The sequence below is a fragment of the Felis catus genome, chromosome C1 (genome assembly GCF_018350175.1).
Source record: "Felis catus isolate Fca126 chromosome C1, F.catus_Fca126_mat1.0, whole genome shotgun sequence".
Lineage (NCBI taxonomy): Eukaryota > Metazoa > Chordata > Mammalia > Carnivora > Felidae > Felis > Felis catus.
The window spans coordinates 92216546-92235424 of NC_058375.1; the positions used below are offsets into that span (position 1 = coordinate 92216546).

General features: G+C 39.7%; 1 protein-coding gene across 1 annotated transcript in view; it reads right to left on the reverse strand.

Moving 5' to 3' along the window:
* Positions 1-4353: 4353 nt before the first annotated feature.
* Positions 4354-18879, reverse strand: part of SLC25A24 (solute carrier family 25 member 24) — a 53210-nt gene continuing 38684 nt past the window's right edge. The window contains exons 7-10 of the mRNA XM_003990389.6: positions 15812-15919; positions 13955-14122; positions 9115-9265; positions 4354-6438 (exon numbers count right to left, since the gene is read on the reverse strand). Of these exons, the coding sequence (XP_003990438.1) occupies positions 6254-6438; positions 9115-9265; positions 13955-14122; positions 15812-15919 (612 nt within the window). The 3' untranslated portion in view covers positions 4354-6253. The remainder of the gene's footprint in view (positions 6439-9114; positions 9266-13954; positions 14123-15811; positions 15920-18879) is intronic.

Genomic DNA, 18879 nt, shown 5'->3' on the forward strand with positions numbered 1-18879 from the left:
GTGCCCCACATCGGGCTTTGTGCTGAGAGCACAGAGCCTGCTTAGGATTCTCTGTCTCCCTCTCTCTCTGCCCCTCCACCACTCATGCTCTGTCTCTCTCTCTCAAAAATAAACATGAAAGAAAGTTAAAAATTCTTCCTCACCTTTAGGTTTCTTCCAGATTCCTCTACCATAAAAAGTCTCAAGCACCTGAACTTATTAATACCACCTACACTTGCACTGTATCATTTATGTATTCCCTATATCATCCAAAACAAAAGATTCAGAAACAGTGAACTCCAAGTTACTCTTTTCCATATTACAACTAATGTTTCCCTCTATTTCCTTTCTCCTCCCACGCCTTTGAAGAGTGTCGACTCTCAATGATATTGCTGACTTTTCCTTTTAGACACTGTTTATTGAGCTGTCTGGCTATAAAGCTACTTTGCCATGTACTAATAAAGTTTTGGAGATTCAGAGATTCAGTAAGTGGAACAATGTGGTGTTTCCCTGCATAGAGAGAGCCCCCTGCTCCATGGCGCAGTAAGACTTACCCCTGAGAGAGACTGCCAAGGAGCAGGAGGAATTTGAGAGCCTATAGCAGGATAACTTAATGAAATACTAATTTGTGTTTATTCCCCTATATGTTCCCTTTCAATTCACTTCAGACAAGGAGCCAAGCCTTTAGTATTTCCTTCTCTGAGTGATTTTTAAAAGTGTAAAATAGAAGTCACTTTAATCAAGATCTGTTCTGTCTTTTGCAAACATCTAAGTTACCTGGAGAGAGGATGCCAGGGGTCCCAGGGGGAAGAGGAGAGGAATACTTTTAAGAGCAAAGAGATAAAGAGGCAAACCCAGAGTCTGGGAAGGAGAAAAAGGTTGAAGGTCCTAGGGTTAAAAGAGATTTATATTGGACACCTCACCCCTTCAGAATGGAAAGGCCAGACCCCAGGTACAGATGCCCCACAGGTTCCCAGCTACGCCCTTGCCAAGCATGGCACGGATGCTGGATCATGACCTGCGTCCAGTGAGGCTAAGACCCCGGGTCGCTGGCACAACACTGAGTGGTATCAGAGCTTTCAAATGGATTTAAGCTGATATAAAGAAAATTAGGAAATACCATATTTTTTGCACAAGTCAGTTGGTGCAGTAAGATTCTTATAGGGAGGGGTACCTGGGTGACTTAGTCAATTGAGTGTCTGACTCTTGATTTTGGCTTCACACTGAGTGTGGAGGCTGCTTAGGATTCTCTCTCTCTCCTTCTGCCCCTCTCTTCCACTTACACACTCTTTCTAAAAGTAAAAATTAAAAAAAAAAAAGATTCATGTGAGGACCTCCTGTGGGGGCTGACTGATGCATACCTACAGCCCAGACTGATTATAGGTGCTTGGATTTGGGCTAATTCATCTTGAGCCCATGGTCTTGACTGTGTTGTACAACTGGTATATATAGAGACAAGTATAAACTCTTGGAAAACATGACTGATGAGCGAATGCTGAGGGTGGTGGTAAGTTTAAGTTTTTGAAAGAGTACTTTATAATGTTTTAAAATCCCTGGCAAGACCAGCACCTTTTCCAGGAGTAACAAAACACAAATCACTTTTTTGTTACTATTATCTTGATTTTGTGGAAGTGAATTCAAAGCAGGACAATATCAACTAACAAAAAATAAATAAAAGGATTGTTTCCAATATTGAACAACTTGTATAAATGATAAACGAATCCTGGGCAGATACAAGGTGGTCAGAGAAGAACATGAAAAGAGCTATAGCCTTGCTAGTTTGCTGAAATTGAAGTTCTCTGTAATTCTCCGGGAAATATCTAGAAAAATTTTAGGATCTCTAATTTCTTTTTTAAAAAATTAAATTTCTGAGGGCACCTGGGTGGCTCAGCCAGTTGAGCGGCCGATTTTGGCTCAGGTCATGACCTCATGGTTCATGAATTCAAGCCCCGCATCCAGCTCTGTGCTGACAGCTCAGAGCCCACTTCGGATCCTCTGTCCCCCGTCCCCCCTCTCTCTCTGCCCCTCCCCCACTCGCGCTCTCTCTCTCTCTCTCAAAAATAAACATTTTTTAAAAATTAAAATTCTCTCTGGAGAGGGACAGGCATACAGCAGCCAATAGACATGCTGCCTGGGAAGGGGTCCATGTGTTGGACTACTTTAGGGACAACTGTACAGATGGACATGAAGGTTACCAGAAATGGCTGGCATTTTCCAACAAGGTTCCAATAATGAAAGTCCCACCCCCAGAGGGGAGACATTTGAATCTTGTCCTGGAGTCCTAGAGACTGAGAACTAGACAAACGCACTGTTGATATGCCTCCCACGGTAGCCCCTTGGCTGCATGGCTTACACCCTCCCCTCCCCCTTGCTCACTCGGCTCCACTGCACCTGTGGCCTGTATCTGCATTCCCTCTGCTTGGAATGCCCTCCCCAGATATTGGTATGACCCATTCCCAGACCTCCTTTGTGTCCCTACTCAAAAAGCACCTTCTGGGCCAGGCCTTCTCTATCTCAAATTACGGCTGCAACCCCAACACTGCCTTCTGTGCTTACACCATCAGACATATTACTTATTTTACTCTGTGAATTTCTTGTCTGTCTCTTCCTTCCAGGTGATCTCCATGAGGAAAGGTGCTGTGTCTTCTGTTCAATGCTGTGTCCTCAGCCGCTGAAAGTGACTGGCACAAAGTAGTGTTTAATAAATACTGATATTAAAAATGACACATAAGTTCTTATGGAATAAGATGCCCAAGTGGCCCAAGCTTGAGGTCCTTCCTTCACAGAAAACCATGCTGCAGTGGCTGTGGCTGAGCATCTGAGTTCATGGCCATGGGACCCAGTGACAACCAGGGAACATGCACATCTGGTAAAAAAAACAAAACAAAAACAAAAACAACACACACACACACACACACACACACACACACACAGAAGAAAAACAACTTTCCCACCAGCCAGAGGGCTGTGAATAGGCATCTTCAATAGCACTGTGGCCAGAGGGCAGCGGTGGGTCCAGGCTGGGGCAGCTTGGACTTCAGCACAGCTCTGGGCTGCACTGGAGGGAGAACGTGGCAGGGCATGCTCTCCCAGAGAGCAGTCTAAAGGAGTTCAGTCCATCCCATGCTAATCCCAACAAGGGAACACAGCAAAGCAGGAGAGGAGGGTTGCTGCTTGCTCCTCCCCACAAATATCAATACTCCTGTGGTGCACATCTAAAAAAAGAAGAAAGGAAAGAAGAAAGAAAAGAAAGAAAGAAAGAAAGAAAGAAAGAAAGAAAGAAAGAAAGAAAGAAAGAAAGAAAAGAAGGAAGGAAGGAAGGAAGGAAGGAAGGAAGGAAGGAAGGAAGGAAGGAAGGAAGGAAGGAAGGAAAAAAAGAAAAGAAAAGAAAAAAGAAAAGAAAAGCAGAGAAAAGAAAAGAAAATTCCATAAAAACAAAAGGGCAAGTAAAATTCCTATCTGGAGAGAAGTAAACCAGGACATACTTTTATACATGTGTCCTGATATAAAGCTCAAAGTATAAAATAGCATAAAATATGATCCCTGTTTACATGAAGCTTCTCTTGATTTGGATACAAGGTTGAGAAGTAAATGCAGCAGCATTTTTCTAACCAAGGGTTCCTGAAAACAGAGGAGGGTTCATATGTTTATTCTTGGAGTCTGAGTGGCATCTGAGTTGGAGCACAGAAATGTCTTTGCAGTCTTATGTTTTATTATTTTATTTTTTAAAATCAAATTTTGTATTTAATTGTAATCTGCACTGTAAAAAAATGTTTTAATCACCACTAAACTTACTTAGCTTTGCTTCCCAAAGCTTGAAGACAAACTGATACTCCACCAAGATGTGTCAAGAAGTCCTATGATTTTGGGGGCACCTGGGTAGCTTAGTCAGTTCAGCGTCTGACTCTTGATTTGGCTCAGGTCATGATCTCATGTTTCATGAGATCGAATTCCTGCAAGTTTGAGCCCCTGCATCTGGCTCTGTGCTGACAGTGCAGAGCCTGCTTGGGATTCTCCCTCTCCCTCTCTCTCTGCCCTTACCCTGCTCTCTCGCTCTCTCTCTCTCACAAAAAAAAAAAAAAAAAAAAAAAAAAAAAAAAAAAAAGTCATCCCATGGTTTTGAATTCTCCTTGACACCATGAACCCCCAGGGGTATAACCCTAACTAATAAATGTGGGATTTGGACATCATGAAAAACATCTTATGCCAAAATGTATGACATTAACAATTGCTGTGGCTGTTCAGGAAAATATTTGCAGACTATATGGAGTCAGATGTGAAAAGTATCAGTCAAACTGCTGCCAGTGATAGAAGCTGTGTAACACAGCCATTTTTTTTTCTTTTTTGCCTATTTTTTAAAAATGAGGAAACAAATCATTTTTAAAACAAACATATATATTTTTTAATAGAAATGCAAAGTACATATACAATAATACCAGAAATAAACATCTTCAACTCTGGGCTCTTTTCAAAAGACACAAGATCATTTTTTCAAAAGATACATGATGCACAGATAAACCACATTCATACCTTACAATGTTAAATAGCAAACAATTTAAATTCATAATGAACAATGACTGTTTTTCAGTAGCTTAAAATTTTAGTTATTCATCCCATAATTCTTATGAGTAAAAAAAGAAAAAGCTAATCATGTACCTTAATATTGTCATTTATGAATTACTCCAAAGTACAAACAACCCTGAAGATAGAGTTCCATGCTTATCATGGGTATTATAAAAAATACCAAGACATTTATCAGGCATAACTAATGTATTAAAAGCTATATTTTAGAATATGTTTCACAAACACAGCTCCAACATTTCTCTTTTGTTCAAAAAATATAAGAGGTAGGTTCAAATAAATGCCTATTATGTCACTAGATTTTCACAAAAAAATGTTGGCAATTGATAACCGAAATCTCTAGAAATCAAACTACATTAAAAAGCTACAGAATAACTTCAACTAATAAATATTTGTCTAAGTCTTAATCACACAAGTAAAAAAAGATGATTGCCTACAAAAATGCTTTTAGTAAAATAAAAATATGCCATCAATCTTACAAATTTTCTACATCATAATGTGTTCCTAAAACTTGGCACAAGGGAGAATATGAATGTATATGTTTATAAATTGAGCCTTTCATTTAAACACAGGTACCTAACATATAATATTAATATACACTACTATTAAAATGCACTATTCTCCCAGGTTTGCACTGCCCAAGTTGAGAATTGCAGGTTCAAACAAATTCAACACTGAGGGGGAAATGAAGATGTCATTCACCCATGATCAACCTACTTGACATAATTAAGAAATGTTTGATTACCAAGAATGCTCCTTAGAAGCCTTCCTGATTAAAAGAGAATCTGATTCAAGTAGGAAACAAAGGAGGACAAAGATAAGACAGCTGTTCTGCAGATGCTGATATAGGTAAAAGGTTTTGCTTCCTGGTGCTTTTCAAAGCAATGACAGAATAAATAGAATCTTTCAAATAAGTTGCCTTGCATTGATAATTTAACAGCAATATACTGGCAATCAGTGTGTCACTCCAGGAACCAAATAACAGTGCAAGGAAAATGGAAAGGGGCACATTGAAGTAAATACTGTTTCATCACTTCTCCTTATACAAAAAATGTAAATGGACTAGAGTTATTTGCATGCCCTGGAATTCTGCCACTTCAGTTCATTCTCATTCAGCTTAAAGAAACACAGTGATATAAGCCCTATACTTACTTGGCTGCTGTAAGGTATGTTTTCATGCAATGATTTTCTATTAATGGTTCCACAAGGAAATTTTAAGAAGTCTACAAAGACATTCAAAATACATTAAACAACTTAAATTTCAAGGTTTTCTGATCATTTTGTTTTTTAGAAAAAGACATTTAAGTATTAAGGAACTGGCATAAACTTGAACCAACCAAAATAAAGATTAGTGATTTATAATTACCACACAAAACAAATTTAATTCAAGCAATACATTTTTCAGATTTAGGACTCAGGGCATAGCTTTGTCAAAAGGCACTAATATGAAAAGATAAAATACAATTTTGTGGCCTTTTCAAAATTGTATGAGCTTATCAAAACTATGATTTTTAACATTTCTGTATATATAAAATTGAGCCCAAATATTTGAAGTAATCATTGATATGCTCTTCCTTTTTGTGACAAATATATGGTTTCTTTTGCCATAGACCTGTAATTCTAGGTAGTAAAAGTCACTCCAGAGGACTGATGAAAATTTCAATAATCACCCTAAAGCAAAAATTTCAACATGTCATTTCTGGGTTACTCTTAAAGTTTGCTTCATATTTTCATAAACCACATAACTGATGCCCACAGCAGGGAGCACCTTCATGAAGTTTGGGGTGATGCCTCTGTAAAGTCCTGGTATTCCTTCTTTGGAAATTATTCGTCGAAAGAGGCCAACCATGTTCATTTGTTTGGTTCCTTCTAACATGGCTAGGAAAAGAAGAAAAGAAAAAAGAAAGAAATAAAGAAAGAAACAAGGCTAATTTAATATTCAAATATGTTGTATTTGTGACTCTGAATGATATTCTAGAATATATAAAGTATCCCTTTATATATAAATCTCCTTGCATGGCACCTAATAGTGAGTTCCGTAATTACAGTAACAATGGTAACAACAGTTATTAGTTCAGTAATTGCTATGGGTTAGATACTGGCTTTATTACTTTATATACCAATCCTGCAAGGTAAGTATCATACCTATTTTATAAATGAGGAATTGGAGGTTTAGGAAGATGGAGAAACTTGGCCTAATATACTTAGACAGCAAGTGGCGGGGAGCTAAGAGTAGACAGTCTTTCTGACTCCAAAGTTCACACACTTTCTACCACCCCACACTGCCATGGCCAGCCCTCCTCATTAACCAAGCACTGAAAAGAGAGTAGATCAATCCTTGGAACTAAGGGGAGCATGGGAACACTTTGAGGAGCTTAAGAAAATGTAGGGTTCCTGGGCCTTGAAAATGGCCTCAAGAGTCAAGAAAGGGAGGAAGGGAAAGCCCATGCTGCTGACACCACAAAGAAAAGTGAGGGCACATGGGGGCACTACATGGGGACTGCTGATGTGGTTATTACACAGAGGGTATCCAGCGCTGGAGGTGAGTGAGGCAGGGGTGGGGAAATGGAGAGGAGGAGAAAAAATAAAGTGGGGCCAGATTACTAAAGGCTTTGAAAATCCCACTAAGAACTTGGGAATTTATTCTGAGGACAGTGAAGTCACAAAGATTTCTGAACAGGAATCAAGTGAACAGACCTTGACTTTAAAAACAACAGATCTGGGTGCCTGGCCAGCTCAGTTGGAGGAGCGTGTGACTCCTGAGTCTGGGGTTTGAGTCTGAGCCCCATTTTGTGATTTTAGTGATTACTTAAAAATAAAATCTTTAAAAAAAGAAACACAGGTCTATCAGCCACGAGAGGACTGGATTGGAGTTGGCAGATGGGAGAGGGGGACTTGCCAGATGAAGGTTTCAATCAGACTGGCTGGGTTTGAAGTCTAGCTCCACTATTTACCAATGTATAACCTTATGGAAGTTACTTTATCTCTTTTTGCCCCAGTTATTCACCTGTAAAATACAGATAATACTAGTATCAATCCCAAAGATGGTTGTGATGGTTAAATGAGAGAATACAAATGAAATATTTAGTTACTACTTTCCATTTTTCTCTCCAGGCATATGATTTTCTTTCAGCTCCTCAAACGGACCCCATTTTCTCCTGCCTCAGTGCCTTCACATATGCTTTTCCTCAGGCTGTAAGGATCTTTCTTTTCCACCTCACCCCACCTTTGACCAACTAACTTCCACCTGTCTTTCCAGGTTGAACTTAAATGACAATGTCCTCTGGCTCCCAAGTAAGGTTAGAGTCCCTTGCTCTGTACTCCCCTGACAAAGGGGAGGTGATTTAACGAGTTTGTTTACTTGCTGCATGTGTGTCTTTTACACTCCACAATGGCAGGGACCACATCTGACTTGTGGACTGCTCTAACCCTAGCATCTGGCAGAGTGTCCAGCACCTGACAATGGCTCTGAAAGTATTGGTTACTTAATGAGTGACCACTTGGTTGGGTGCAGTGGGGTGGTTGGTACTTGGAGGAGAGACTGGGAATAGAGCTGTAGATACCCAGGAGGTACTGTTTAAAGAAATGATAGTAGGTGAGTGAGACTGGCCAGCAAAGAGCAAAAAAAGGAAAGAAAGGCATGGGCTACATACTTTAAATAGCAATAAAAGCCAGCAAATCTTTTAAGAATAGAGAATAATCAATAAGATGGTAGAAAAGCCAGGGGACACAGTATAATCAAAGCCAAGGGAGAGGACAGGGTCACAATGAGGAGGGATCCCACACGTTCAAAAGTTGTAGGATCCAATAAGAGCAAACAATTCCAGCCACCATTTACCAACAATTTGCCAAAGGCCAGGTGCTTTACATATATTGTTGCCAATTCTCACAACAATGCACAGTTCTCATTCCCATTTACAGATGAGTAAAGGAAAATCCAAAGAGGTTTGGGGCAAAGAGGAAAATCCAACGAGGTCTGAACCCAAATCCGTCTAGATACTTAAGCTTATATACTCTTAAAACATGCATTCTCAATATGGGCAAAACCAAATCTCACTGTTTACCCATAAAATGCAGATATACACAGAGTACATGTGCAGTGTATTTGTGATATTAAAATTTCATGAAGAGGGAGTGATTAGAAAAATAATTTATGAAAGGGTTCCCTAGGGAGGCAGGAATGAAAAAAATAAATAAATAAAGCTTGTGAAATACTATCTGAAAAGCATATTCTGCTACCTCAGGAGAACCTGAAGCTCGAAAAGCATGTTGCTGATAGAGTACTTTTATCAGCATCATTCATCCATCAAAAACTCACCTTGAGGGGCACCTGGGTGGCTCAGTCAGTTAAGCTTCTGACTGTTGATTTCAGCTCAGGTCACGATCTCACGGTAGTGGGATTGAGCCCCACATCGGGCTCTGTGCTGAGCGTGAAGTCTGCTTGGGATTCTCTCTCTTCCTCTCCCTCTGTCCTTTCCCTACTCATGCACACGTACGCATGCATGCATGCACTCTCTCAAAATAAATAAATAAAAACATTAAAAAAAAACTCACCTTGGGCCTGCATGCGTGTTTTCACCAAAGCCAAGGGGTAGCTGGCCAACTGACCACAAGTACTAGATACGATGCCACATCCCAGCAACACGATGACTCCAGGGTTTACAGAGTCTTTGGCATAATTATCCAGCCAGTAGGACTTCAAGAGCTGCCAGAGAAACAGAAGAGAAGAAAAACAGTGAACAACTAACATTACAACTGCTTTCGCTCAACATGAACATTTTCACAGACACCCTCATCCTTATGAGAGACAGGCCGCACATCTGTGAGATTAGGTAACACATTCCCAGCAGTGGCAGTCACTGGAAGAGGCAGCAGCTCCGCACACAGGTGTGGTAGCCACTGGGGATTCAGAACACATGAGCTTTGCACAGGTTGCTCCTTTTCTTCTGAACAAATGTTAAGATCAACAGCACTCCAAATGTAGAACCTCAAGCACATTTCCAATGGTATTAATAAAAACAATGTAATTCTACTAACTGCATCTAATTGTGTACTTTACATACATGTTATTTCATTTAGTCCTTTCCCTGATGTGGAGCTATTCTTCCAACTTTAGAATGAGGAAAATGAGTCTCAGTGGAGTTATTTTTAACAAGAGTGCAGAATCAAGTGTACTGATCCCCGGCCATGCCTTTTTCCCTGTCATCCTATATCCTTGTAATTCCATTAGAAGGTGATGATTGAGAGTAACTGTATAAAATACATATGCTAACCTACTTTTTAAACATACAATATTTTAAGTATAAGAATCTATGCATATACGTGGGAAAATTATTGTTATGGTAGCACAAGCATAGTAATACACTACTTAAAGCAATCTAAGGATTCAATGCAATGCCTACTCAAATCCTAAAGGTATTTTTTGAAGAAAAAGAGAAAACCATCCTAAAATTCATATGGAATCTCAAGAGACCCCAACGGCCAAAATAACCTTAGAAAAAAAGAATAAACTTGGAGGCCTCATACTCCCTTATTTGAATAGATACTACAAAGCAACAGTAGTCAGATGGTGTGGTACTGCCGTAAAGACAGATATATAGATCAATGGAACAAAAACAGAGAGCCCAGAAATAAATTGTTGAATATATGGCCAAATGATCATCAACAAGGATGCCAAGACTACACACTGGAGAAAGAACAGTCTCTTTAACAAATGGTGTGGGGAAAACTGAATATCCATATGCAAAAAATAAAGTTGGACCTTTACCTTACACCATGTACAAAAGTTAACTCAAAATGGATTAAAGACCCAAACATAAGACCTAATACTATAAAACTTCTAGGAGAAAACACAGGTTAAATGTTTCAGGATACTGAATTCGGCAATGATTTCTTGGATATGATGTCAAAAGCACGGGCAACAAAAGCAAAAATAGATAAATGAATTTCACCAATTTAAAATCTTCTGTGCAGCAAAGGAAACAATCAGCAGGTGAAAAGGCAATCTACGGAATGGGAGAATATATTTGCAAACCACACAACTGATAAGGATTAACACCCAAAATATATAAAGAACTCCTATAACTCCACAACAACAATTAAAAAAATTAAAAATGGGTAAAGGCAACAGATACATGAAAAGATGCTCAACATCACTAATCATCAGGGAAATACAAATCAAAACCATAATGAGATATCACTTTATACCTGTCAGAATGGAATAAAAAAGACAAGAAATAACAAGTGTTGGTGAGGATGTGGAGCAAAAGGAACCTTCATGCACCATTAGTAGGAATGCCAATTGGTATGGCCACTGTGGAAAACAGTACAGAGGTTTCTTGAAAAAATAAAAGTGGAACAACCATATCATCCAGCAATACCACTACTGGGTATTTACCCAAGGAAAATGAAAAGACTAATTCAAAAAGATATATGTACCCGTATGTTTACTGCAGCATTATCTATAATAGCTAAGATATGGAAGCAACCTAAGTGTCCATGAACAGATAAATGGGTAGAACAGATACGCTGTGTGTGTGTTCATGTGCATGTGCATATACACATATATATATATATTCATACATACACACACATACAATGGAATATTACTCAGCCATAAAAAATAATAAGATCTTGCCATTTGCAACAACATGAATGGACCTAGAGAGTATTATGAGGGTATTAAGGGAAATAAGTCATACAGAGAAAGACCCTTACCACATGATTTCATTTATATGTAGAATCTAAAAAGCAAAACAAATGAAAAAAAACAACAACAAAAAAAGGCAGATACAGACTTTTTAATGTTTATTTATTTATTTTGAGAGAGAGAAAGAGTGCACGAGCAGGAAGGAGCAAAGAGAGAGAGAGGAGAGAGAGAATCAGAGAATCCCAAGCAGGCTCCATGCTGTCAGCTTACAGCCTGACACAGGGCTCGATCCCACAAACTGTGAAATCATGACCTGAGCCAAAATCAAGAGTTGGCGGTTCAACTGACTGAGCCACCCAGGTGCGCAGAAACAGACTCTCAAATACAGAGAACAAACTGATAGTTGTAAAAGGGTGGAGGATTGGGGGATGAGCAAAATGGATGAAGAGGAGTGGGAAGCACAGTATGGAATAAATAAGTCACAAGGATGAAAGGTACAGCATAGGCAATATAGCCAATGGTATTATAATAGTGTTGTATGGTGACAGATGACAGGTGACACTACTGGTGAACATAACACACAGAGTTGCCAAATCACCATGTTGTACACCTACAATTAGCATAACATTGTGTATCAACTATACTTCAACAAAATTGGCAAAAATTTGGATAGACATTTCTCCAAAAATATATATAAATGGACAGTAAATGTATGAAAATATCTTCAACATCGCTTATCATCTGAGAAATGAAAGTCAACAGCATAATGAGACACTGCCTAATCTCTGTTAGGATGGCCACTATTTAAAAAAAACAAACAGGGGCACCTGGGTGGGTCAGTTGGTTGAGCATCTGACTTCGGCTCAGGTCATGATCTTGCAGTTGACAAGTTTGAGCCCCACATTGGGCTCTGTGCTGACAGCTCAGACCCTGGACCCTACTTCAGATTCTGTGTCTCCCTCTCTCTCCCCCTCCCCCGTTCATGCTCTATCTCTCTCTATCACAAAAATAAATATAAATGTTAAAAAAAATTAAATAAATAAAATAAACAAACAGAAGCTATCAAGTGTTAGCAAGGATGTAGAAAAATTAGAGTTCTTGTATACTGTTGGTAGGAATGAAATAGGGTATAACCATGGAAACCAGTTTGACAGTTCCTCAAAAGCTTAACATAGAATTACCATAGGACCCAGCAATTCTATGCCTCAGTATATACCCAAAGGAATTGAAAGCAGAGACTTGACAAGATACCTGTACCCCAATGTTCACTGTAGCATTATTCATAATAGCCAAAAAACAGAAATGAGCCAAGTATCCACCAACAGATGAACAGATAAGCAAGATGTGGTATATACATACAATGGAATCTTATTCAGCCAATAGGAGTGAAGTTCTGATACGCTACAACATGGATGAACCCTGAAAACATTATACTAAATGAAATAAGCCAGACAAAAAGGGACATGATTCTCTTGTAGAATACATGATTCTACTTGTATGAAATAACTAGAATAGGCAAATTCATATACACAGAAAGTAGATTAGAGGTGACCCGGGGCTGGGAGGAGGGGAGAGTGGGGAGTTATTTCATAACAGATACAGAGTTTATGTTTGGGATTATGAAAAAAAAACACTGGAAATAGTGGGGATGGAACACAGTACTGTGAATGTAATTAATATCCCTGAATTATACCCTTCAAGATGGTTAAAAATGACAAATTTTATGTTACATACATTTTACCACAATTTTAAATTAAATTTTAAATTCTAAAGGCCACTGAACTGTACACTTTATATGAATGAAATGTATGGCATGTAAATTATATCCTAATAAATCTGTTTAGAAAAAAAGGTAAAGTCCTCTAAGAAAACTTTCATTACACATACCACCCTTCCTCTCAGCCATAGGTGGGGTCCCCTCCAAATGCGCCCAGGCTTACTTCTACCACAGCACAGCTAACCACACTATGCTTTAGTAGTCTGCCTATCTCCCCGACCAGAACTTCAGTTTTTCAAAGGCAAAAACTGAAACTGTTTGTCAGATTCATAAATTTTTAAACAGTTTAATGGCAGAGTTGACCCAAGATTTGTAGTCTAAGTTGTCTTTTCAGTACCAGGGGTGAATCTGTGCCATATACATCAGTCTCTCAGCTTTATCAATGTCAGATTTTAACAAATCAAAGAAAATGCGCCCTTCTTGCTTATTTTGTCTCCCCTCAAAAAAAAAAAATTCCTTAATACCATCTTCTCAGCTGAATAACTATACTTGAATGTGAGTTTGCTCACTTCATTAATAAAAATAATTTGCAGGGAGAGGCACCTGGGCGGCTCAGTCAGTTACTAAGCTTCAAACTCTTGATTTCAGTTCAGGTCATGATCTCACCGGTTTGTGAGTTCAAGCCCAAGTCTGCACTATCAGTGCAGAGCATGCTTGGGATTCTCTCTTTCCCTCTCTCTCTATGCCCCTCCCCTGCTCATGCAGTCTCTTTCAAAATAAATAAATAAACATTAAAAAATTTTTTTAAAATAATTCCCAGGGAAATCTGATACAAAGGTGACCACAGGCATATGGGGTCTTATATTCAAGGTACTTGAAAAAAAATGATTAAATAACACAGCCCTGAATCTGCTTCTGGTCACAAACTATTTCCTGGTATATATGTGCTTCTTTATATGAAGTCAAATTCTAACAATAGGAACTATATTAACTACATTTTCAGATTTAAAACATGGCTGCAAACTCACCTCATACACAGCAAGATCTATACCTGCATAAGGTACGATGCCTAATAAATTGGGAATATAACCTTTGTAAAAAGCTCCCACGCCTTCATGTTTCAAAATCTTCTTGGCACAATCAAATATTCCATAATATTGTCCAGTTTTGCCTACAGCCAGCCTGGTTTTTATAACCTAGTTATAAAAGAATATAACAAAATGTTATTATTTATATTAAGTCCATCATGGAATTCAAAGTATTTTACAGAGAACAAATACCCAGCACATAGTGTCCCTCAAATGACTGTCTAGTTTGTTGATGTGTTATCACTCACATAGCATGACTAGTGAAGGGCTAAGATGACACCCAAGAGGACCTATTTACTTTAAAGAGGATCTGAATGAGGGTAGTGGCAGAGGAAATAGAAAATAATTTACAGAGGTCTTAAAATTAGATATGGAGGGTAAGGGAAATGGTAGCACACAGGATGATCCCAGTGTTTCTAGCTTGAACACAGGAGGGAGGCAGCAGAGAAGTGGGAAAGTGATGCTATTAACTGAGATGGAGGCTATAAGAGGAAGACTATGTATTCCGTTAGGATATTTTTAAGGGGTTATGGGAAATAATATGAATAACCATATTAAGATGCTTGCAAGGAAAGCTGTATTAATATGCATAGCACAAAGGTGAAAATGAAGGGTATTTTTTGCTTAGATCTTATTATATGCTGAAAACCCCTTTGTCATACCAATAAAGATAGCCACATCTGTAATATTATTCTCGCTCTAAAGCAAGAGTTGGCAAACTTTTCCTGCAAAGGCCTCATGGTAAATATTTCAGTCTTTGCAGCCCTAAAATATCAGGTCTGTTGCATATTTTTTTAACCTCCTTTTAAAAATGTATAAAATCATTCTTAGCTCAAAAGGGCTATACAAAGTATTACACAGGTACATGGTTTGCCAACCCCAGGCTCTAATGATAGGATGTCTAGTTAGGACTACCATTCCCTAGTCGAATTTTGAGGTTCCATTATTAAATGTATGGTACAGAACCTCTTGGGAGGGAAATGGGTGCTATAATTCTTATCAACACTGTGGCAGCCAGCCTCCAAGAGGGGCCCCAACTATCCCTGCCTCCTTGTGTTCACACGGTGTGTAGTCCCCTCCCACATTCCACCAGGGCTGGTCTGTGTGACCAACAGAATATAGCAGAAATGACAGAAGATTGCAGCTTCCATCCTAAGTGCTGGCTAAAACATTCTCTCCCTCTCTCTCTCTCTCTCATATCACCAACTTGGAGAAAACAGCTACATGTTGTGGGGGTACTCAAACAGCCTATGGAGAGGTCCCTGCGATAAGGAACTGATATCTCCAGCTAATAAACAGGGAGGCCCAGCCACAAACATGTGAGCAAGCTTGGAGGCAGACTCATCTGCAGGTGAACTCTGTGGTGGCTGCGACCCTGACCCACACCTTGACTCTAGGCTCAGAGAAACCCTGGGCCAACGGCACCCGACTAAGCTACTCCCAGACTCCTGACCCACAGAAATCCTGAGATAATAAATGCCCATTTTAAACTGCTAATTTGGGGGGCACCTGGGTGGCTCAGTCGGTTAAGCATCCAACTTTGGCTCAGGTCATGATCTCACGGTCCCTGAGTTCTAGGCCCACATCGGGCTCTGTGCTGACAACTCAGAGCCTGGAGCCTGCTTCAGATTCTGTGTCTCCTTCTCTCTCTCCCCCTCCCCTGCTCACGCTCTGTCTCAAAAATAAATAAACACATTTAAAAAAATTTAAACTGCTAATTTGGGGGTAACTTGTTACCCAACAGTAGATAATTAAACAAATAGCACCCACACAGTCAGACTTCAGAGTGGTACTTACCTCCATAGGATAAATAATAGTCTGTGCAGTTGCCCCAGCCAAGGAACCAGAAATAAATCTGTCAAAGATTCCTATTTTTTGTCCTTCCACAGTAAGCAACTTCTTGTACTGTATAAATACATATTTAAATGTATATTAATACCTGCTATAGACTGAATCATGTCTCCCCCTCCCAACAAATTCTTATGTTGAAGCTGTAACCACCACTGTGATGATACATGGAGATGGGGCCTCTGGGAGATAAACTGGAGTTAGATGAGGTCATGAGGGTGGGGCTCTTTTAAGCGACCAACTTCGGCTCAGGTCATGATCTCGCGGTCCGTGAGTTCTAGCCCCGCGTCGGGCTCTGTGCTGACAGCTCAGAGCCTGGAGCCTGCTTCAGATTCTGTGTCTCCCTCTCTCTGACTCTCCCCTGTTCATGCTCTGTCTCTCCCTGTCTCAAAAATAAATAAACGTTAAAAAAAATTAAAAAAAAAAAAAAAGAAAGTGTCCTTAAGAAAGATACCAGAGAGTTTTCTCTCTCTCCCTCTCTTTCTGTTTCTACACACACATGTGTGAGAGAAAGGCCATGTAAGCACACATGGCAGCCATGTGCGAGCCAAGAAGAGAGCCCTCACCAGACCAAAACTGACCAAACTGGTCAGCACCCTGGTCTTGGATCCCGCAGTTCCAGGACTGTGAGAAATTAATTTCTGTTGTTTAAACAATCAGTATGGTATTTTGTTATGGCAACACGAGCTGACTAGGTAAATATCAAAATACAAATTAGCTCCTAAACTGACAATATGATGATGCTTTTCCAAATACATACAGTGCGTTAATACCTCACAGAAAAAAGCAAGGCTCAAATGCTAATACATTCAGTTTACTGGACAGCGGTTTTCAAGTTAGATTTCCACAGAACACAGATGTTCCACAGACGGGACCCAGTTGTTCCTTTGCCAAAACACAATTCATAGCACTCATACAGGGTTGATGAAGTGTTTATAATTTTTAGATGTTTTTCTCATAGTTTTTCTTTTTTAAGATGAGTTTATTTTCACCAGTATAAATAAAATAAGTGACAAATATTAACAAAACAACTTAGAAAGATTTCTGTAGGTAATACATATAATTACTCTACCACATCAACCTCAGAGCCCATCTGGCCCACTGGTACTAAAGCAACCAACACAGCCAATCTGGCCAAGGGTAAAATCTGACCCCGATGCATCCAAAATGTCCACAGACCAGGATGATAATATCACAGGCTCCAGATACAGGCAGACCTGGGGCTGGAACTCCAGAAACATGTGGCCCTGAGCAAGTTCATGAGCATGTTTCCTCATCTATGATAACAACCTATCTCACAAGGTTGCTAAAAGTATTAAATAATATAATACAGCAGAGTGTTGAGGACATGGCGAATGTTCAGCAAATGTGACCACTATTACTCTTTACTTCTTACAACTTGTAAAGAAAAGCTGTGCCCAAAAAGACTGTGGTCATAAACCAGGCAAATCAGACTCCTTGTTTTAGAAAGGTAAGGAGGGTCTACAAAGGTAATTATTAACCACCGACCCTGGAGGGAGAAGTGGAATAAATCAACAGAGAGAAGCAGGAGACTAACTGAGCCCTCAAAGCCACCCTAAAATCCTTTTGTCTGTCCTTTTCCATGTGTTACAACACCTATTTCAATCGTTTCCACCCTCCTCCAGCTTCCAATACCACTTCCTCCCTCATTCGCAGCGACTGTCCTTTCTTGGGAACTCAAGGAAGAACAGAGGCTACCAGGCAAGGGTATTCCTGCCCATTCTCTGCAAAATTATCCACATCCACATATATCTTCTTTCTTCCCAAAGTGACATAAGAAGAGTCCCCCATACCATCAAAGCCAATCCTTCCCAGGGCATCTGGATAGCACCTATGTCTCCCCAGCCCTTCCACCCCCATCCCCACTTCCTGTGAACACCTGCTGCGTTTACCAGCCTCTCCCACCTATACTTTTAACTTCGTTCTTTGTGTTGACATGCTTGCTTCAGCAATGGGCACATTAAAATAAAACATATCAAAACCCTCCCTCTGTCCACCATCTTTCTATCACTCCCCCTCATATCTTCTCCTTCCTTTCACTCAAGTCCAACTTCCCAAAAATGTGTCTACACTGTACAATTATTATCATCCCCTGGTTTACAGTCGTTTCAGAATGGTTTCTCATCTCTTTACTTCACTGGAACATTTATGCCAAGTTCTCCTGTCTGTGTGTTGATAAATCCTAAAAGACCCTTTCCTTATTGTATTTACCAGCCTATAGCACTTGACCCTTCACAAAACCCTGTTAATCCTCTGACTTACAGGCCATCCCTCTCTGCATTTCCTCCTGTCCCTCTGGCTATTCCTTCTCAGTCTTTTCTGCAACGGGCTCCTTTTACTTCTCCCTGGCAGATTCCCAGAATTCTTCCTTTCTATAAGCCTTCCTCAGCAATCCATTTCAATGGCTGCAACTCAAAAATAACCTCTCCATCAGAGATCAAAAGTCCCACTGGACAGCTACCTGCTCGTGTTGCAGAGATTTCCCAACTTCAGCTTGTCCAAAATGGAACATGTCACTTTACCCGAAAATCTACTCCTCTTACTGTATTCTCTATGTATTTTAGTTCTTCAAATTAGGAACCAGAGTATCATCTCTGATTCCTCTTTCTTTCTCACTTCGATATCTACTCAGTCAGCAAGTTGTGCTGATTCTATTTCCAAAATATTTTTCAGTTCATTTCCTTCTCCAATTTCTCCAGCTACCACCCTGCACTGATGATCATCATTTCTTACCTGAATTATAGAAATATTTCCTTAAATATTAGTCTCCCTGCCTCCAGTCTGACCTCACTTGCCTCTAATACATCCTCCATTTTTTCCGGGTTGGTCTTTCTTAAATGTAGATATACTCATTTCACTTCTCTATATAAAATGTCCAATAGTCCCTCACCCTATTCAGGATAAAATCAAAATTCCTGTTACATTTGGCTTCTGCCTACCTGTCCAGCCTGCTTTCATCATTATCTTCCCAGAAACACACTCCACTGCACTGGAGT